This window comes from Onychostruthus taczanowskii, unplaced genomic scaffold (assembly GCF_017590055.1).
Source record: "Onychostruthus taczanowskii isolate IOZ18803 unplaced genomic scaffold, ASM1759005v1 scaffold62, whole genome shotgun sequence".
In the NCBI taxonomy this organism is placed as follows: domain Eukaryota; kingdom Metazoa; phylum Chordata; class Aves; order Passeriformes; family Passeridae; genus Onychostruthus; species Onychostruthus taczanowskii.
Genome location: NW_024503901.1, coordinates 2,028,490 through 2,051,398, shown reverse-complemented (window position 1 = coordinate 2,051,398; position 22,909 = coordinate 2,028,490). Strand labels below are relative to the sequence as shown.

Here is a 22,909-nt window from a genome sequence, read left to right as displayed (position 1 = left end):
TTTGGGCAACACTGTTGATGAGTGTGAATAGGTTTTAACCATTTTGAAAGTGTGAAGAATTTGGATACTTCTATACACCCAACAGGTACCTTTGATTTCCAATAACGCTACTGTGGATGGACAACTGCAACCGTTTTCAGGCAACCAGTCACTTCCTTTTAAGCTCAGATGGCAGAAAAGCACCAACCCTTATCCCTTCACATGTATCGTTTTCATAGGCGGGATGCAGAAGCGCCAGGTACTTTCCAAAGAGGCAGTCCCTATGCAGAATAGACATTCTTTGCTTAATACTGTCATGATTTCCAGCTTCTACTGCAAAACACAGAACTTTCATTGTCAGGAGCTAGAGAAAGTGCATGCACGCACACACACATTAGGCACTTTGTTTTATTTTGCAAAAAAAAAAAAGTCTTTATATATAAACGATTTCATTCTCTCTCAAAACATTCTACAACTATACAGCTGTTTGCTCCATCATTTGCATAGGAAATACCACAATACAAAAATAAGGTAGGGGGGAGGCAAAAGAAGCAAAACAGCAACCAATTTCTGCATGTGTTTCCACGTATAAACATTTGAAGCCTTACAAAATTATTTACATCATTTGTCAACTATTTACATTGAGAGCAACATTTCTAACTATAACAAACAAAACTATAATTTATCAAGTATACGTAAAATTGTCTTAAAAAAAGAAGTCTATCATATACCACAAATAAATAAAGACAAACAACAGTTTTAACAAAGCTAGGTTTTCCTGCAAGACCCTTTTTTTTTTTTTGGTATTTTGATTGTCTATTCTAGCCTTTGGTTGACAGCTTAGTATTACGGCTTGTGAAGTTCAGACACTTCTTAGGTTTGTTTGGTTTTCTCCTGTTGTCTGGCCAAATCCTTCCTGGTCTAACCTCATCTTTGGCCCTCCATCTACGATTTCAAGGCTGAGCACGGTGGATCAAAGTCATTGTTAGCATAAAAGGGCACCATTTCATTGACTTCAGTGGAGTTTCAGATACTTCTGTAAGCAGAAAATTTTTCCCTGCATGTGTCAATCTGAACAGTGGATTAACTAAACTGCACTGTAATTTTAAAAAAATTACTGTATCCTTTACTTTCTAGTAAATTACATCCAGTAGCCACATGAAACTAGATCATACTGGTGCTGAACCAGCTTAGTATGTCTGTGTATGAAAACTGTATCCTAAATCCTTCTTTTTAAAGCGATATTAAGTTTAGCTTATGGTAAGAGGTTTAACATTCTGTGTTCATTTTAACTATCCCCACTATTTCAGCTTCCAACATTGACTTTACAGTTCATTCTCCGTGTTTTGCCCTTTTATGCAATTTGAAAACAAACTCCTGCTTTGAATATTCAGTGCACACCATTGATTATCAGGTACAAAACATCTGACTAAACTGGTACTATTTTGAGAGGTATTTAAGTAACTTTTTTTATAAATGTGCCATGTTATCAAATGTAAAACAACTGCTTTTTTCAGATGTTTCTTAGAAAACTTTTGTATTAAACCTAAAAAGCTGATTTGCATATTTACAAAATCTTTGTCATAGCAAACATGCAACACACAGAACAAAAATGCTTTGTTCTATGGCTGTTTATGAATTTTTCTATGTATTTTATATCCACAGAACGGCTTAACATTAAAAAAAAAAAACCCCACATGTACTTAAGTATGTCCAGTAAAAACCTGACAGATTACAGTTCATGGCTTTTCCACTGTGTGCATTCATCTGCATCCTCTCGTTAATTTGTTTACTAAACATTGTCACAATAATGACAGTGCTTTGGTCAAAACACTGCAAGAGGGAAAAAAAAAGTATAAAGCTGCAACGTGTTGAGATATAATACTTGTAAAGAGATGAAACCTGCTGACTAAAGCCATATACATCATGAAAGCAAACAAACGACTGAACACTCTGGTAATTGTGATACAGTGTCTTCCCTTTTTCTGCATAAATATACAAAATATACATTTCCAGTTCCTTTTCAGATCTCTTTTAAGTGGATACACTCAAAAATTCAACTAATTTCAGTTGTATGTCGAGAGTCAATAGGAAATTGCATAGATACAGAACAGCCTCAACGACCAGTCCAGCTCCTAGTTCTGATGCCTCTTCATGTGGAGCGCCAGGTGATCGGAGCGGGAGAAGCTGCGGTTGCAGACGGCGCACTGGAAGGGCTTTGCCCCTGTGTGCTTCCTGTAGTGGCGCGTCAGTTCATCGGAGCGCGCGAACCTCCAGTCGCAGCCTTCCCATGTGCACTTGTAGGGCTTCTCACCTGGAACAGAGCACGCAGAAATGGAGCTGTCAGCTGCCACTCCTCAGCAGAAAACCAACACGAGTCCGCACCGAACGGCACTGCTCTTCCATTACCAACAAGGAGCTGGCATATCCTAATTATTCATCAGGCCCCAAACTAACAGCTCTTTTGTTTTTCCAGCTCTTGAAAATGGGATTTAATACCTCATTAAAATGTACAAAACTTGCAAACATGCAAATTGAAGAGAGCTATGGTACAGAAATGCGGAGTTAAAAAGCCTGCATGAGAACAAAACCTGCTCCTTTACACTCACCACAGTATGAGAGGGAGTAGGGGAAAAAAAAATCAGTCTCATGTGACAATCAAGCTTGATTTGTAACTTAACTTTGCACCTTTCAAAAATGGGCAAGTTGCACAGTGCTTTTTTAAGAGGTCTGAAATGGGAAAGAAGACTTCTATAAGGATTCTTTGCAGTGTGTAGATCTGTTCAAGAGCTTCCGATGTGTGAAGAAAGGGGCACAGTGTGCTACAAACACAACGGGCATAGTGTTTCCTAAAATGTCACAAGCAATAAAAACTTGTGGTATCCTGCCTGGGGCTAGCAATAAAGAGGAGAAAGCACCTCCAAGTTCAAAGCACCCATTTTCAGAATGAAATTTCTTTAATCAGGTGCTTAAATAGCCATATTTTAAGATGGCAAGTTCTTGATGTCTTCAGCAGTCTATACTGACGCAGGAAGAACATGGCATCTCAAAACTTGCTGTGTTACAGCAGCAACCAGCCCAGGCACCTGAAATGTTCATGTTCATCCATTTTAGAATAGAAACACAGTATTTTAAGCATGCCTACAATTTACAGGTGTTTACTGAAATGAGAGAAATATGAAGTCACAAAGCCATGATGACTTCTGTGTGAAACCAGAATTTTACATGAGTACGTACACCTGCCTAGGAGCTTGTGTGGGCATGATGTCACCACACAAGCAAGCTTCATATAAATAAAGAGGTTAATGTTTGATGTTGTTTGACAAAAACAACTTGCAGTTGGGAGAGTGAATTGCTATCTGTATTATTTTGTATTAATTTGACCCATTTGTCAAGAAGATAAAGAAAACTGAGCATATCAAAGCACTTGGCAGTAGCTTCATTTGGAACAGAAACTGACCAAAGCTGAGCTTTTCAAACAGTTCTTTCTAATCCATCTTACAGATCTTCCACATCTCCACTGGTCCCAAACCTTTACACTGACAGCGCAATCCTACTGCAGAGTGAAGTGCCTCCTACTTTTCCCTGTTCCACTACCACACACAACCATGGAGGAAAGAGAGGGGCCAGTATCCTGCACTCAGAGTGCTTATTCTGCATCAGTTATGCAGGTAACACCATCTGAGAAGCTCCAAAACATTACTTCAAAGGCACTTCTTTATCATGCAGATGAAATTAAGAAACTGCTTTTGTCTGGGAGTTTCTACTGCTTTGTCTGATCAGCTAGAAAGTTTTCATCTACTACTGAGTGCAGAACAGCCCTTTGCTCATAATGGGGATGTGACTTTGTACAGGCAGGTGTTGTCACAACCAGAACTAGACCTTTTCAAGAAAAACTAACCACCCACCCAACCAACAATCTCTTTGCATCAACAGCAACTGGGATTTATTGAAGTCATGGTGGAAACATAACACTCCTTAGGAAAGACAAGAGCCCGGCATCACCTCTCACAGAATTCGCAATTATTCGGTGGATCACAAATCAGAAGAGAAATCATCACAGATTTCTGTCACAGAGTAAATTCTGAATTTACTCAGAGTAAATTCTGATGCTGATTGAAGACGTGAATGATCTATCATACCCTCAAAAGAGGGTTCTTTTTTGCTCTGTGCAACAACACATACTGTAAGCTAAAATACAAATTTCATTCAAACCCGGTGTGTAAAGCTTTTTTACAACCAATTAATCCAGTTAACACGTTTGGTCTTCACAGTAGAATGACAGGAAAGGTCCCTATTCAGTGAGGGATCTTTTGCACTATATAGATGATCCTCGATGTATTTTAATTGGGTAAACAATGGAGGCAGTAAAAGCCTGTGCTGCTGATCCAAAGGCACAGCACCAGGGAGATGATCTTTGAATACTTTGTGTTAAAGCACATGTGCATACACAGGGGTTACACAAAAGTATTACTGCTGTATTTGAAATGTCTTAATTTAGACAGTGTATTTATTTGTTTTCCTCCTTTCTTTCTTCTTTTCTCCCTGTTTCCTTTAAATTCTTCTTTAGAAGTTTTCACTCAAAGCTGCCACATTATACTTGACGCTGAACTCACAATGCTGTGAGCCTGACACCCTCACTGTCCAGGGAGAGCATACACAGTCAGCCCTCCATCTACTCCAAATGCCTCTTCGTGTGTTTTGCAGAATTATACAAGGAATGACTGAGAATGTAAAGAGTGCAGGAAAACAGCACTAATTAACAAAAGCCTAGGAATATCGAGACCGGAATGGAATGGGGACCTGGAGATTAAGATCTGTTTCCAAGTTTTTACTGAGGAGGTATGAAGTACATGCAACTTTCACTGAGTGTTGGACTGTGCTGCACTGTAAAAGCAGCCTCAAAGTTGTCCTGTGGAGGTGACACCTGACCCTGTCAGAGTCTGAACAGCAACAAAAAAAGCTGTCCCCTTTTAAAACTTCTCCTAACACGCGAGCAGTGTCAGCAGGTGTTGTGAAGGCCCCTGGCAGAGGAAGTGCCGGCGTGCCGGCAGTCTGGGCAGCAGTGATCCCTGTGTCCTGCTGGGTGCTACAGCCTCCCAGGCCATGCTGAATCCCACAGCCAGGACCCTCACCAAACTCCAGGGCACTCAACTTTGTAGAGACGCTGTTTAGAAGCTCACCACACTGTCATGGTCACACCACTGCCTGCCACAGCCACGAATCATCGTGGACAACAGCGCTGTTCCAGGGAAAAGCTCAGGCAGCGCCATGAAGAACAGCACCTCCTCCTTGCTGGCAGACTGCTGCAGACCTGAGCTAAACCAAGCGCTGCTCAGGGGATGAGCACAGGCAACAAGCTGGTGCCTTACTCAGATTGTTTTAATAGTGTTACTTTTATGCACTGGAAATTAAAGCCATAACACTGCTTTTAACCCCTGCTTTGGCCAACAGTGAGAACTGGAAAAAATATTTTTAGTGCCAGTGTAGAGGCCCAGATTATTTTGAATAAATCCTAGGGGTAAAATACTGAATATCTATGTTTGTAATGCTAGTTTCCGTTGGAAAGTTTTATTTAAGAATTGAATCAATTTCAAATGTTTTCCTTTTGGACAAGGAGGAAGGGGGGTAAAAAAAAAGTAGGTGGAGATTAATTTTCACTCCTTTAGAGCAAGCAGAAGAACAACTAGCTGGTAGTGTTCTCTCTCTCTCAACCTATACACATGCCTTTTGTCATTTAGCAGAAATAAGAATTTGGTTTTAAGTTCCTGCAAGCAAGGGGAAAAAGAGTCTTACATATTTTTTGAAGTGACCCTACTTCTTTGCTGGGCTGACTTTAAAAATTGGAGAAATCTGGGTTGAAGACTTACTTTTAAAAAAATCAGGTATACAAAACAAGGGACACTGAACTCTTTATCCACTGTTTTCGTTGGCTACATAGTAATGTAAGATTTGTTTACTTTAATGATTGTACAAAATACAGTAGCTGTAAAGTTTCAGAAGTATTTGGTTTTCCTCCAGCAATTTAGGGTTTCTATAGGGTGTTAAACCAAGAATGCCACTGGTCATCAAACACAAGAGCAGTACAGCTCAGTTATTGGAACACGATCATGGTATCAAACAGATATTTCACTGTAAAAGCAAGAAAACAGCTAACTCCTCCACTTCAGGGGAGCTTCCACGGGATTTGTTAGAATGTCAACACTGTTCAACTAAAACACCATGGAGGAAGCTGGTACCGATTTCCAGCCAAATAGCACACTCCAACCCTTTCTTCCCAAGCCAGAAATATTATACACAGCACTTCTGGGAAACAGAACTGCTTTCCTTTAAATTATACTTCAACAGGATAGGGATTTCATAAGTTTAATTGGATTTCTACACAACCTCCTTCCAGTATCAATGGTTTAAAATATTTTGCTAGGCTTATGCATCACAAAATATATTTTTAAGTTCTTGAGCTCTTGATATGTATCCATTCTCCAGTTTAAAAAAAATACATTTGTGGAGCATGAGAATGAGACTTGTGTTTCAGCACAGACATTTTAAGCCCTAGTGTTTAGATTGGAAAGTCTTTTAAAGAAAGCACGCAGCAAGAGATAAGGGAGTTTACCTGAAAGGAGACTATTTTGCTTCCAAAATGTCTATTTGTTATTAAAAAATTATTTATAATGCTGTGAGATTACAAGGACCTAAAAAAGACATTTAGATGTTCACATATAACGTGCTACGCCAGCCAGCCACTTCAACAGATAAAACCTCCCCCAGCAGATCCCATGGTTCGGGTTTCTTATCAATACCACAGGAGAGCGGTCTGGACCAGTAAAGTACACACACTGCATTGCCCCTTCTCCCTTTAATTTATCTTCTGACTCAGTTGTGTCAAAATGCACCAGTGGCTTTCCTAACATTTAATTCTAGTCGCTGGCAGCGACCCTCATGGCCATGCTCATTTGGGCAAGGCACAGTGCCACCACTGCGGGGGGAGACGGTCATTTTGAAGACACCCTCTATCTTCAACCCGCAGCCTCTGTTGAAGAACATGTTTCTGTTTAAAATTGTTTGGAAAAAACAAGTCACTGACAGACTCAGTTATTGATGAATCTCCCCATTAAGAAGAAAATAAGCTTCCTTATTTCACCAAAGAGTATTATGACTATTTCTGCAATTCACTGCCAGGACGGCTTTCTTTAAAAAAAAAAAAGTTGTAAACAGCAAGGGCTGGATTTTCAAACCTGAAGTTAGGTAACTCTATTGGTATGCAGAAATCCAAATACAGATATTACACCGGCCAATGCTTGCAACTTCACTGGTTTGCTATCAGAAATTTCTGTCAGAGCAGTGAATTTGGAGCTTCCTTAAGGAATAACAAATAGTACACTTTTCAGAGACTCCAAAATCACAACACCTGATTACAGCTCATAAGGGTATTAAAGTATAAAGACAGCCCCCCTGCCTCCAGTCTTGCAATCATTTTAATATTACTTGTGCTTATTACTATTTCTAGCAGCAAGTGGTTGGACTTAAAAAATATTCAGGGAGGTGTGATAAAATTGTGGCAGACAAAGCAGAAGTTTCTGTACCAAAACTGCACCAGCTATGTACATAACCTTTATCATGTTCACCTTTAAAACAGATTATTAAAAAGATTTATGTTGTCTCAAAGCTTTTTGGTGCATGTTTTCAAATTTTTCACATGTTAACATCAGGTATCTTAATTTCCTGACATAGCCTCAAATTTTAGAAAAAAAATAAGAACAAATGGAATGTTTTTTCTGTTTTAGTTTGCTTGAAATAGTGTTTCCCTAGCTAACAGCACCACAGTTTTGACTGGACCTGAAAGTAGCTACTGGGGTGTATGCCTGCAAGCATTCAGAAGTTTTTTGCTCCCAACGTTTACCTAAAATCAGATCTTCTTTCTCTTATTGACTAAGTGCTAAGTGCTGCAGTCATCATTAAAAGCAGATTCTAGGTCTGGTTTTGGGGAGTTTTTTTGAGAAAGAACAGAAAGCTAGATTTTTAAAATAAGTAATTCTTCAGGTGTTTAAAAGATCTTTAGTGCACTAAAATTCTCAGTTGTCCAAGATGGAGATGGATGAGAGGACTGATAGCAAGCCAGGTACATCCAGCTTATTCTGTGTGTGACAGAACAAATGTAGTCTTTGACACATTCATCCACAAATGGTATGAATGAGCAACATATGCAGCACACTTCTAAATGCAATAAGGTCTCTGCCTACCAGAGCAGTGGCTAAAGGGGTGCTATTAAATAATACTTCACAATGAAACAGCATTTTAAGGAATTTTGTAACAGAGAGCTTTGAGCTCAGCACAAAGTCCAGCCACTGAAAAATGAAGCATGAACAGGAATAAACGATAACTCACTGGTGATCAAAGAGGACAGTCAAAGGAATTCACTGTCTGACTACAGAGGTGCAGAAGGCATTACCTTCTCAGCATTCCCACCAGTGCTAGAAGCACACTTATTTTGCTAAGTGTTGTCTTATGCTGTTCAAGGATTAGTGGGGAATCTTGACTGCCCTGCGCAACAGTTTATTTTCTTTCTGGTATAACATTCTGTCTTAACAGAGGTGGTCTCTCTTCAAGGAGATATGCAAACACAGAGGAAAGGAATTTTTTAAAGTAGGTTTATAAGAAATCCATGCCATTTGGGGTGCACGGCTGTGTCTACACATCCTGTGCTGAAGAACACATTTCCTCACCTACGCCTGTGGTACAAGAACTGCTCTTTCGCTTTCTCACCAATAACACTGGCTTTTGTACAGTCAGATAAGAGGTGCTCTTAAAACGGAATTTATTAAACGCATACTCTGAACTTCCAGATTTCCATCTACTGTATGCACACATACACCAAAAGAAAAAAAAAAAAAAAAGCAATACATTAAAGGTATTTTAACTCAAAGAAAAGCACTGTACAGTCGCCAAAATCAAAGGTTTTAATATATCCTTAATCAGAGTTGTTAAGAGATCTCTGAATATAAATAATGCAGCCTGACAGGACAGGAATGCTGCTACCAAGATACTCAGACTAAACTAGGACATTACTTAAATGTTTCTAATCTTTCACCAATGGGAGGTGCAGGTCATCTAACAAACAACGAGCAACACACTACCCTGGCTGGAACCAGGAGTCAGTCGTCCCAGTCAAGCCTCAGAAATTAATTACAATAAGGAATGTCTGATCAAATAATGGAAAGTTTTAATCACTGGCAATTGCTGTGAATCTTGGGACTATTAGCCTATGTAGGGCGGTCTCAAAATGAACTATATTTAAAGCTGGTCTCTTAGGTCAACAGTTTCCTTATCAAGAATCAAATATCCTGGAACTGAAGTTTAATCCTCTCAGGGAGCAATTGACAGAAACAACAGTTTTTTTAAGCTGTCATGCTTAGAGGGACTTTCTAGGCTTTTAATCAAAAAGAAAATATTAGGCTTTTCTTTTCAGTATCTGAAATCTAACTGGAATACCCTCACCTGACACCTTGGAATTTAATTCCTGCTTCATAGAAATTTTATGCTGGATACTGGTGAGAATGATCAGTAATGTTTAAATAAAATTTAGGTTTATGCTGCTAACATTTCAGCCTCTTTTGAGCAACACATTCAAACACTTCCCATTCTGCTTATGACTGCAGATGAAGAACCAGATCAATTATTCCCAAGGCCTGTGATCATTCATGAAGTGTTTGAAAAAAATGCATTATTTTCCCTTAAATTGTGGTTTGCACAGGAAAATAATGTACTTCCATTTCTCACACAGGCAACTAATGGATTTAGCAGAATTCATAAATAAAAGATACTAACATACCCTTCAGCAGTGTCTAGCAACACTGCACTTTAATGCACTTTGTCAACAGTTATCTTTAACTCTCTTCTACTTTTCCTTATGGTCTCTCTATCAGTGATGGCATTTACTGACAGCTCCTCAAAGTGTAATCTATGCAACTCATCCATTTAACAGGTCAAAGAAGCTGGATCTGCACAGAAGTATTACTTAATTGCTGTTTTCACGATTTCAGGATAAGGTTTGCTACGGCTGCAACCATGAGCAAGGCAGAGTCTTTTGGAGCCTCTATTCCTCATTTGCACACCGTGAGCAAAATCCCTCACCAAAGTCTCATTATGATTTGAGTTCATACATGTTTTCCCCATGTGCTTTTCCTCCAGCAGGAGCCCAACTACTTCTTGTCTTCCCTTCCCAACCAGGCTTCTTCCTGAATTCCTGGGCAAATGACACTACCCTGAACAAGTGTCCCTATACAGGTATGGTGAATTGAGAGCACCAAGTCCAGGGTCTGCTGAAGTCTACTGCTTACAACTGGTTCTAATTCTGATTCACCATCGCTCTAATTCTGGATCTATTGAGGCAGAGATCTAAAATAAAATAAAACGTTTAACACCTTGACAAACCGCACAAGTCAGCAGCTGTTCCATGCCTATATAAACATTTGAAATAACCAGGGACAGTGGAAGTATTTTGAGTGCATCTCATTAGGAAAATGCCATTTCTCTTGAGTTATCTCGGCTTCCACTTCCCATCACCAAATACAAGCTAGATCTATAGATAGAGATGAAATAGTTCTGCAGTTAATGCTAGAAACTATTAATGGCAAGCCCACCATGTGACCAGAGAACATGCCTGTACAAAGACTCTGTATACGGAAAACCAGTACGCAGCTGGAAAATGTCCTCAATGTGCGTGCCTTGATGTGTCCAAAACAATCACAGATTTTCCTCTTAAGAACATACACAATTCTGAAGTGTGCAGCTGCTCACAGAAATAATTAACCTCCCCACTGACCCCGTAGCCAGCTGTTCTGCAGCATTACAGGTAGTGAACAGGCATGGTATTCCAGGTGCCTGCACAGCCAATAGTCAATATCCACAATCCAAATGCCTGGCATATAAAGAAATCTAAACGGACACGTTATAGGACTGCTGCTTCTGAATGATTACGTGACATATATGTGTATATACTTGGATGCCAGAAGAACTAAATGAAGTTTATCTGCAATACGCAAGTAACTGCTTTTCCCGGAGATTTGGCACACGTTTCAGTTTGGACATACGGCTGTTATGCCAGAGCTTTCAGGTGGCTTTGCTGCTGAACAGCCCGTGATAAACGCACAACCCCCTCATCACACATTAGATACAGCAGTTGCGCAATGCCGTGTACGAAACAAAACTTGTTCCATGACGAACAGGTAACATTATTTTAAAAGAAACTATCTGCTTCAAAAGGTCAAAAATTCTACCTGTTTTGAAAGATGTTTTAATAGGTACTTTAAAATACTGAATACCATTTTACCTGTTTCAGAAGTAACTAACATCAAATTCAGATATCACATTGAAGTGTTTTAAGGTATTAAAATACCTTAAAAGTACTGCACATCTGCTCCAGAACTGGAGCATGGAAATCGACGAACAACATTCTGTATCTTTTCAACACTTGAACCTTTGTTCACATTCTGGTTTGGGGTTGCCAATTTACCAACTAAAATTTATTTCATCGTTAACACATGGTAAAGCATTACATTGGGAAAGAAAAGTGTGTGCCTGCTTCAGCAACCAGCACAAACACATAACCCTGTCTTAGCCCTTAGCAGGAACACTAGATTCCTGATCAACAGCGAGAGTCCAGTGTAACTACACTAAATCAGCATAACTATATCACTTTATACCACCTGACTTGGTGTAAGGTAAACAGCTCGGGAACACCTAAGAAGAAAAAGATACAGGATTTTCCTCTTGCCCATTTCCTACAGTTTTTTTTAGATGTAATTTGTAAAATCTGACAGTATGTTCACATCTGAACTAAAAAAAATATAGTACAGCCTACATTCCATCTATCAAAAGTAACATTTCCCTTAGGCTTGTTCTCAGAGATCATCTACTAAACCCAGGGAAAGCTTTTCAGAAGAAAAAGGCTGCTAAATAAATACGGTGAAAAGGCTGAGATTTTCCAATACAAAAGGAAAACCATGAGGTCTGTCTTGACTTTTAATGGCAGACAAACTTTGCTGCAGGCTCTTTTATTTTAAGATGACAGATTGCTGAGAAGGGCGGGGACTGGTTGGGATGAGAGAGAGACTGCAGCCAATTTTAAAAGGTATTGTTAAGAAACTAAGAATAAGGAGAGAACAACTTCAGTGGTCCATGATTACTAAAGAACGGGTTTAGCCAGATAAACAGGTCTGCTATCCCTGAAGGGATTTGAAAGAATATCACACACAACTTTATTAAAACGGCTTACGTGACATTTGCTTTAGACTTTGAAGGCAAAAGCTTCACAAGGTCCTTTAAAAATGTTTTAAAACTGAAAAATCAAAACTTATTAGCGCTGTATGAATTCACAGTTCTGGGGGGATGGGATGAACAACGGCACATCCCCTAATTTAGCCCTCGGCATCGATCCCTGCCGAGATCAATAGCAAGATTCCCTTGCACTCTTGGGGAAGGCTGAGGAACTTCACAGATTTCCCTGAGTTTGCACCCCTTTACTTTAGCATTCCTTAATCCATCAAACCTTAAGTCAGAGATCTGGCTCTTGAAACACACTTCAATCGTATGTTAAGGCAGAGATCAGAATCGCTGCTGGAAATCTTCAAGTATGAAGTCAATATTCAGGAGAGTTAAACTAATCCAAACTCTGAAATACTGCAGGTAACAGGATACGGGACTCACATTCTTGCATGTAATGCACGCTTTAGACAGTTTATCCCTTCATTCACCTCCCCAGAAGACTCTTTGTATTACAGACCTGCTTAAGTTCACTAGATTTTTATCTAAAACAACATTCTTGTTTCCATGAATACATCAGCTCCTCTGACCTTTGCACATTTTATCCACATTTCTAGGTAAAAAAGTGAAGGTAACAATAAACATTAGTGACCCTAAGCAATATATGCTAGCCGTGAGGTATGTATTGCTATGCATACAAGAACTAACTTTGTAAACCCTGAAGTCATTACCGCTCAAGGCACAGAAAAAGATACAAATTGATTTAAAAAAGGAAAAGCATTCATTTCAAATGCTGACTACGTAGTGTTAATGTTTAGACTAAAGCTTTGCTTTTATCTCTCTTCCTAGTTATTTTATAATAGCAATCAAGATATTTAAAACTGGTATTTAGTTCCTGGCTGAAGTGCGCAAGTGGAAATCGTACACTTAAATTTACAGATTATTAAACTGGGATTCTAGTCTCTGACACTACTCAGATTTGCAGCCTCATGAAAATATTCCTTTCTTACTAAACTTACTGCTAGCAAGTGATTATATATTAAGAATACTTTTAACAGCATTGGTGCTTAGTCTGTCCCTAATGCAAAACAATAATTTTCTACACTTGCTTTTAATTTTTCACTGTACAACACAGGTAACTTTCATTTCTGAAAACAAGATTTCGTTAGTAACACTTAGCATGGTCTCAACTTCTTTACAACAATCTAACAATCCATTTATAATAGCTGCTGAACAGAAGGCCTTGTTTCCAGAGAGACAGTAAAACATTTTGTTAGACCATAGCTCTGGACAAGTTTTGATTTAAGCTTAGGTGAAAACTCACTCCTTGAATGGCACAGTCCTCCTCTTCAATAACAGAGTTGCTTGAACTGTGACTCGTGTTTTGCTCTGATTCTAAGCCCATGCATAAAAGAACTGGGGCTCACACTCACTTCTGAAAACAGGAGTCACAGTCCTTTCATTTAATTTCTTTACAAAATCAAGTCATGTGCTTTTCACCAATTTAGCATGAGTGGTTCTGTACCAAGATCCCAGCAAAGAACTGTCCTTAACAGTTTCAGACGTGCTGGTGGTGAGCTATGTGTTTTTCCTTCTCTCCCTCTGCCCTTCTCCCCCCTGCCTCAGCAGGTGAACACTTGGGAAGAGCATCTGGGGCAGTTCCACCTCCCAGCCACTGTCCTCAGCATTCACAGCTCCTGCGCCCACACAACCAACACTGTCCCCAGCTCCGCTCCTCGCGGCTCCAGGAACAGGGACGGCCTCTGTAGCTGCAAGCACAGTTTGATCAGGGTAGAAAAAACCAACTGTGACACACTGACACTTTTAATTTTCTTCATTTTAATGTCTTTCCCTGATAAAATGAAAAATTAAAAAAATCTAAATTATGTCCTTTTTTTAAAAAAAATAAACATGGAGAACCACTTGTCTTTCAAAAAAATAATAAAGCTGACTTAGTGTCAAGGACAAAGTAAATGGACATATCTTGGGAGTTTTCATGACATTTGTGAAAAATTGTAAGATTAATAATCCTAAAAGGTCAGAAAGAAAGCCCAAGCCAGAAAATTCTATCTACTCAGATAAATCTTCAAACGTAGAACATCTTTACTATGTTTAATTCACTAGTTGGGGAGGAAATAAGACTTTTTTTTTAACACTTCAATGGCATTTTAGACTGAAAAGTAAAGTTTCCGTCTACTTGTCAGCTTTTTCCATAGCGTTGTCAGCTATTTTGAGTTCCATTGAGGTTTAACAAAACTGCATTAGTAAAACAAATTTTGCTTCTCACTGACCAATCCTCAAATATTTTGTAGCTGAATTGCCAGTCTGTCCACAGCACTCTAGAGAAAACAGGGAGAAGCTGGCAGACCCAGCGTGATTGCTTTGTCAGAAAACGTGTCAGCCACGGACGAACGAGAGACAGCGAGAGAGCGAGTGCATACATACCTGTGTGAGTTCTCAGGTGCGCTTTTAAGTGAGAAGACTTTGTATAAACTTTTGTGCAGCCTAAACAAAACAAAACAAAAAAACCAACAAAAAAAAGCAAAGAGGTTTCAGTAGAGAGAATAGAAACACTCCACACTATGTTTAAACTTTCTCATTCAGTGCTGGGGTACTATCTGGACACATTAAAGTTTACCACTTTCTGGCACAGTTTTTGCCATTTAGAAGCAAAATTCTATACAGAATGCTCTTAGAGATATGTTGCTTGACACAGAAAAGAGAAAAACATGTATGTTTCTGGTCAACTTACTGCTTTGTAATGTAGTATATAGGCCAATAGCTGCTACAATCTATGCACAGTAACAGCTGCTACCTAAGTCAACAACTTAGCAGAGGGGGATTATCTGATTTTGGTGTTTTTTTAAATTCCAATAGGACCTGATCAAGCCAGACTCCGTGTCATTGTCACCCAGGGCTCAACACAACTCTTTCACTGGGCATCTATTGTGAGGCACACCGAATGGGTGATATGGCACCCAGAGTTGGTAAAGGGGGAGCAGCAATTTCTGCGCTTACATCGGGTGTGCACGCCCTGTATCTGGGATCACGCACTACATGGAAGCACACTTTACAGTCAGATCCCTCTTCCCCTCCAATGCAGAAGGCAATCCATCTGTGGACAATTTTCAGAGATCGTTTTAATGGATTTATGAGGGCAGCTGAATCTCCTGTTTGTAACAGGGAAGAATGGCTCTGGCCTTGGCTACTGGGAGCTGAAATTACTCTTGCAGTGCCAGAAAATTCAAACAGAGCTGTACTGCACTGGACAAACTGAGCCTCTGCTCCATCATGAATACTGGACAGTCACACTGATTTACATTAGCAAAGCCCAAAATTTTTATGTTTTCATTTTCATAGAGTCTCCATTTTGTAACATGGTAAAATCAGCTCAAGAGAATGACAAATGACATGAAGAATACCAATTATTTAACGAATGTGTGAGAGTCTTCCATTCAAAACAGTGACGAAGACAAATTCTACTTGGACAAAGAACTATTTGGTTCTCCCTAGGTGTAGACCACAGCTGAAGAAAACCACTTATACCCCATCCATTAATATTCACACCTTTTTTTTTTTTTTTTTAAATTTTTTTTTTTTTTTTTTTACTTTATTGCAAGAGCTGGGCTTTTCTAGCACAGATTGCTTACCTGGGTAGTCACAGTAGTGGATACGTCTTTTCTCCAAATCTGGGTTACTTCTCCTGTTGTATCTGACAGGTTGGATGTTTTGGGGGGTTATGGGCAGAGTCGCTGGTAAATTCGGGTTGTGAATCGCCAGCTTGGAAGCTATAGTTGCAGCGTATGATGGAGGAGGGGTTAAATTCTGCAGCATCTCTGCTTGTCTGTCTGGACTTCCAGGCTCTGAGCTTGGGGGTGAAGGAGGGAAGTAAGGGGCCTGCTGCTGCAGAAACTGGTTTGGCATGGTGTAGGTACAGGGGGGGATGCCCTGGAACTGTTTCATTGCAGTCTGTGGAACAGCCGAGGAGAGCGTGTTAAGGCCCGCCATGGCTGAGGGCATGGAGACATTGTTGAGGGAGTCCATCACGGCTGCCTGAGGAGTGGTACTGGGCATGTCTAAATCCGGCGAGCTCAAGAGCTGATATAACTGGCCTTGCTGGGGTGTGATGGAAAGATGGACATCTGGAGTAGGAAGCTCCTGCTTGATGAAAATGTTGTTCACGTCAGGAGTTTGGTGGGAGCTGAAGATGCTGGTAAATTCTGGGAGGGCCTGAGTGGGAGCAGGGGCAGGGGCAGTAGTTTCGTTCTGGTGACTGAAGATGGTGACTGAAGATGGTTCTGTCTTGATGTGGGTTACACAGGGTCGCTGAGATTTGTACAAGCCAGTTCTCAGGTGGCTGATGTCAGGCAGGAAGACGTTCATGTTGATGCTGTAAGGCAACCCTTCGCTGTCAGTGAAAAACTGGTCAACAACCGAGGCACTGTCTCTTCTGTATTTCTTATGTTCAGGGATGACGGGAACGGGTGGGAGCTGAGGTGCCAGGTATTTCTCCATTTCACATCTCGTCTACAAAGACAAAACAGACCATAATCCACATGGTTTGTTACCAGCTAAGAAAGATGATGGCATCCAAGTCATGTGAGGCTTTACAAATAAAAGGCAATACTGTTCATCCAGCCGCAAAACACCTACAGAGGAAGTTATAAATGCTCACACTAATGAAAACCTGCTTGATTTTACAATCAGCACACTGATCAACGTCATCAAGGACAAGGAGATAAAGTCACGGTACAAAGCGTTCACACATTAAGACAGATCTGATGTTTCAGCATACACAAACTTTTCATCTTTTATGCCTAAAAGACAGTTCGAGGCACAGAAGTGACAGGCGCTGTGCCTAATCTGCAGATCTCCTGCTCTGGAATTCACTGCTCGAGCAGGGTGACTGCCTATCTGTTTCACCCGCTTCTCTTTGAAATGCTAACTGTAAAAGCCACATCCTCAGCTGACTATCTGAATACTAATACTTCAAATAATGTTTATATATATATATGTATATATCTATATACATATATAAAACATACTTCCATGCTTCCATTATTTTTCATCCCTAGAAGAACGGGATCTAATTAGAAATACAACACCAAAATGTAAAGTTATTAATAATATCGAATAAAAAGGAGACGGGTTGACTACATCAGAGTACTCTTTGTGTAAAGTGTCTCCAGGACTACACTTAAACCAATAATAATCTATGCAGTGTGTAATTGTCTAATAGCGTGATAAACATGTCCCTATCCATGCCTCGGCTCTCGGAGAGCTCTTTAATTACTGGAAAATCACCCTCTTAGCACAGTAGTGCGAGGGAATCCGTGGGTGGCTGGAGCCCTATACATTACTGGCGTACAGTCATCGGCAAAACATTTACCATGCAGTCTTCAGTGGGCAAATGCTACATTCCCCCCTGCCCTGTCAAGAGAGCGCTCATACCAGACCCGTTTAGCACCCCGCAAGCGAAAGCAGCTGACAAACAGCAACTCTGCCCGAAAGTGGATTTTAGGACCTTTCTTCAAAGACCCCCGGTAAACACCACAAACAAACACAGCCGCCTTCCCGTCCCTTTGATCTGGATCTGCCCCGACATGCCAGGCTACTTTTTCCAGCTCTTGTTTACGAGTCGAGGGCAGCTCGCTTTGAAGACGGGAACTTATTTACTCGTTAGGGAAGACAGCACCGAAAGGCAGCGCCCGACAGAGCGCTGCCCGGCACCGGGGCTCCCTCTCCGCCGACCCGGGCAACGCCGGTGCCTCGCAGGGCGCGGGGAGCCGCCCCTGGAGCGAGCACTGTCCGCGGGCTGGAGCCCGGCTGCGGTTGGCACCTTCCCGCTTTTAGCTCCTCCAGCTGTTTGCCTGAGGATCCGTTCCCAAACAGCCTCCTGGGACGGGCACAAAGTCCTGGGAAGTCCCCCGTTACCAGTGAGTCGTGTGCTCTCCCGGCCCCCCGCCCCCCGAACATGACTCCTTGCGTGGGCGAGGAGGACAGGCGGCCGCTCTAATTCTGCCGCCGGGCAAGTGCGAAGGCAGCAGCTGTAGCTTTCAACACACTCGCGGGGGCAGCCCGGCTCCCCCCGCCTCCCCGGGACGGCCCCGGCCGCCTCGCCGCGCTCCGCCGGCGGGAACACGGGAGCGCTCCCCGCTCCGCGGCACTCCGCACGGGCGGGATGGGCGGCGTGGCCGCTCCCCCGCACATACACACGAACCCATACACACACACACACACAAACACGACACGGGCACACACGCACACTGCCACTGCCGCTGCCGCCACAGCCCCGGAGTTCGGTGTCCGCCGCCCTCGCCCCGCAGTCCGGCCCCACCCAGTCCCGCCCGCTCCGCAGCGGCCGCTCCGGCGGGGCGAGGCGCGGCGCCGGGGGCTGCGCGGGCACCGAGAGCCCACCGGCGGGCTGTGAGCGGTGCTCGCTGCCTACCTGCACCATCTCCTCCGCCGGCAGGTTCGCGCCGCCGCCCCCCGGGAACTGCTGCTGCTGCGGCGGCGGCGGCGGCGGCTGCTGCTTCATGTCCTCTCCGGGGAAGATCGCTGCCTCCCGGGCCCCCAGCACGGGCTTCAGCTGTGCGAACACCGGCTCCTCGGGCTGCTGCACGGGCCCCAGGCGGGCGGTCATGGTCAGCACCCTGGTGGCCATGGGGCTGGCGGCGGGCGCGGCGCGGACGGGCTGCCCGCCCCGGCGCAGGGCGAGTGAGCCGCGGGCGGCTCCGGGCGGGCGGGCGGGCGGCGGCTGCTCGTGCGCTCCCTGCCCAGGCTCCGGGCGGGCGGGCGGGCGGTGGCTGCTCGTGCGCTCCCTGCCCAGGAGCACCAGCCCAGAGCGCATCCACTCCGTATCGTCAGTGCCTCCGCCTGTACCTGGCCGCGGGTATCTACCCGGTGACACACGCCCGCCTCTATTTCACCCTACTCCACCCCCGGCCCCCCCTATACCCCACCCAGCCCGGAGAGGGGCCGGCCCTGCCGCCCGCCCTGCCTACGGGGAGCGCGGGCAGCTCCTCCCCGCCGCCCGGTCCGGCACGGCTCGCTTCGGCCCTGCCCCGCAGCGGCGGCGGTGGCGGAGCGGTCCCGATCCCGATCCCGATCCCGGATCCCGGATCCCTATCCTGATCCCGATCCCGATCCCCGTGCCGGTGCGGGAGCGGTGCCCTGCGCAAAGTTCCCGGAAAGGAGCGGCCGGCGCGGCGCTCGCCCCGGAGTGAAAGCGGATTTTCAGCAAGTGCGGCGCTCCGCCGAGGCTTCTCTCGTGCTTGTACTATTATTTATAGTCTTGTAAAGAAGCACTGCTAATGTGGGCACTTTAAAACAACTGTCTTGTCCTACCTTTCATCTTCAAAAGGGTTTTAAAGGCAGTCGTTCAGATTTATTATTTTTTGTCCTGAAGGCAACTCGTACTCGAAGCCTGCTGCTAATAATTATCAGCCCGGCAGTACACATCCACCCGCCCCCCACCCCGTACACTGTGAAAATGAAGTTTTTCAGCATTTTACAGAAATAGCGCAGAGGACAAGGAAAACGGGTAGAGGAAAAGAGATAGCGACGATTGAACCTTCTCTTCCCCCCACCTCCTCCCCCCATCAAAATGAGGCAAGTTTCTATTTACTTGTTTTGAGGTGTGGTTTCGACGCAAAGCCTATTTCCCCGTAGACACAGAACGGTGAGCTAAGCTGCCGCATGTTTCGCTGAAGCAGAAAAAGGAGGGACGCCGTCCTTTCGTGCAACACCGACCGGCTCACGTCGTATGGGAAAAGTACAGCATGTAGTGGAGCTTTGGAAAAAAGCACAAACTTTCCATCTTTCTCCCGGCCCTGTCAGCTGTGCGCCTTCGGTTTGCAGGGAGAGAGTCTGGGAATCCACAGAAATGTTGGCAACCTCCCCCTCCCCGTATTTGTCCCGTATCGTTTACGGACAAGGTTCTTTTTTAAAACGTAAAAAAAGCAAATTTTGTCTGGTCAGCCTGGCACTCCTCCCCTTTGCCGCCTAGTCCACAGCGAGTAGAATGCCTCAGAGCCTGCATGCAGAAAGCTAATTACAGAACCAGGGAAGAGCTCAGCATAACATTTCTTTGCACGAACTGTCTGTTTAGCAATATGTAGCCTCTTGATGCTTGTTATTACTAACGTAGATCCGGCTACTCCCGTCAGCGCAGCATTTAAAGCCGTGCAGGCTCATTTCCATCCGACACCAACACGTATTCCCGTTTAGGCAATATGCAACTTCAGTGTCCTTTACTGAAGACTCATGGCTGGCGTTTCGTTCCCCACTCAAACGTAGGAACACGTGTTTTAACCATCAGATTTTAAAATCATGTCTTGTTTTTTGTGAATGCCCTTCACATTACCCTAGTTTAAGGTTAAACTTCAAACTACGCTTTTTGAATACCTGACATGTCCCCTATGTCAGCCCTGTTAGGCTTCAAACTGTGTTTTTGACCATCTGAAAGGACAAGGTTAATATAAACTGCTCTCTAACAGCTTTAAAATGCAAAACTAGCAATACTACACCTTGCTGGCTGGAAATGAATTTTTACAGATCAGGCACAACTTAGGACTAGGCAGCGTCCGATGTTGTGCATGTACTGGTAACTTCCAGGCATTTATATGAATCCTGTGGCTGTAAGTAACTGAAGTGTTTCTGAGACTTGCATACCTTATTTGCATGTGTTCTCTCCATCTGATTAAATGAATGATAAACAGATAATTTCAAAAGTTTTGTTTGTTTGTTTGGGTTATTTTTGTTTGTTTTGCTTTGTTTTATATATATGCATTTATAAAGGGCCTGCCCTGGCAAAAGCTTTGGCAGATTAATTAGAATGGCATCACAGAGTAAAGCTCTGTGTATGAACATTTTCAGAAGCATCTCTGAATGTGTTTTAATTTTTTTAGAAAGGATGTAATTAGGTCTGAACTGCAGATGAATAAATCCAATCTAATCACCATGTTTTTTGTGCTACTGATGGTCTGTGTCCTACAGTCTTTTGTCAAGCAACAATCGGTGGAAGATGACTAAAAACTATATTATTTTTAAAGAGCAATTTTTTATTTTGACTTTGCTACTATAACTAACAATTAAACAAGAAAGTCAGATAGGCTCTTGTTCCTGCTCAGATTCACTGCTTATCTGACCTACATATTGCTGCGCTACTTATTTTACAGATAGCATAAATGCACTTTTAGATCCAGACACAAAAATTATTTGATAGGCCATTTCAAGAATTCCCACTGTTATTAGATGTTAAACTTCTTTGAACAAATAATTTTTATTTACAAATTTTAAGTCAATAATAAGCTGCCAACTAATGTAATCTCCTAAATGAAATTGAAATGAGAATTTGTTAAAAATTAATCCTAATGAAAAATTCATAATGCAATAATTCATAATCATAAAGAAAAAAAGGAGTTTACAGCTGTAATAATTTTGGAACATTTCTAATTCTTCACTGATTTTGCAGACTGAGGTAGAAGTGAGTTTACACCTTAACAGATGAATTTGCAGCAGAAAACCGAGTAAGCTGTTTTCAACCCAGCACAGCCCTGTTTGTGTAAGACAGACTTTAGGCAGATATGTTTAGTAGTTTTGCTAAGTGATCATTCCTCTGCAACACAAGTCCCCGGGCATCTTCTGAAAATGACAGTTCAAGGTCTTTAGTTATTGTCCCGCAGAGCAAAAAAAAAAGGGAGGAATACAGCATTGATTGGTAAACACCTAGAGCTCGGTATGTGAAAGAGACTTTTCAGTGTCCATGGTCAGTGGCAAGAGAAGTGCGACACTACACTCGAAAGAGCATTACTGGGTTCAGGGGAAAAGGGTTAAACTTTCTGAAACTATGTCAATGCTGCAGGTTCTGAGTGGGCAAGGATCCAGGCTTTCTGAATGAATGTAGACTCAATTACTTTGAACTCTCTTGTTCTGTACATTCCTATTCGCTTAGTAGTGCTATGCCCATTAGGGGAGACAGGAGAAAACAAGAACAAATGTCAAGTCCCAGGCAGTTGGGAGCTTGGCAGTGGAGGAGCAGAGCACTGCCTTGTGGGAGTGGGGTTGGAGGCAAAGGAGTTCAGCAGGGGGGCCAGGATAGAGACAGGCTCTCTGGTATCCTAACTCATTGCTTCATAAGACATACCTCCCTCTTAGGAAGGGTACTGGTGTTCCACTGTCCAGCTGGGAGGAGCAGGGCCAGAGTTACAGGGATCTGCACGTGTTGTTTGGAGGCACAGGGAAGGACTGGAAAGATGTGGACAAGTTGTTTCATAATGGTGAGGTGAAGGAAAACCAAGGACCTCAACTGAATTAAGCCAGGCTTGAAAGCCGCAGGAAGATGTCTGACTATACTTTCAGGAGTTTAAACACAGAGAGGCCTGTTCTGATTCAGCAAATACCCACCTCATTTTTTCACGTAAATTTACTAGAGAAGTGGGCATGAACTTTCTTCTTGCAAAATAGTAGCTGTCTGCACTTTTGGCCACTCATTAGACTCCATCTCCCCAAGGGAAGAAATGTTTTCTCTTTTTACTTCCAACTTTCAAAAGAGCCAGCACAATCCTTTTACTTTAAGAAAGTCATTTTTCTCATGCTAACTTTCCTCTGAAGACAGGATTGCACCAGCCACGAGGTACCATCTTAACTCATGACAGGCTTTGCGAAT

At 42.7% G+C, this 22,909-nt stretch overlaps 1 protein-coding gene across 1 annotated transcript; it reads right to left on the bottom strand.

Moving 5' to 3' along the window:
* Positions 1-373: 373 nt before the first annotated feature.
* Positions 374-19,004, bottom strand: KLF5 (Kruppel like factor 5). Its single transcript, XM_041419959.1, has 4 exons — positions 18,689-19,004; positions 15,891-16,767; positions 14,686-14,745; positions 374-2,293 (listed from the first exon to the last, which is right to left on the bottom strand). Exons 1-4 carry the CDS (start codon positions 18,902-18,904, stop codon positions 2,115-2,117), a joined length of 1,332 nt encoding a protein of 443 aa, XP_041275893.1. The 5' UTR covers positions 18,905-19,004; the 3' UTR covers positions 374-2,114.
* Between the last annotated feature and the right edge of the window lie 3,905 nt (positions 19,005-22,909).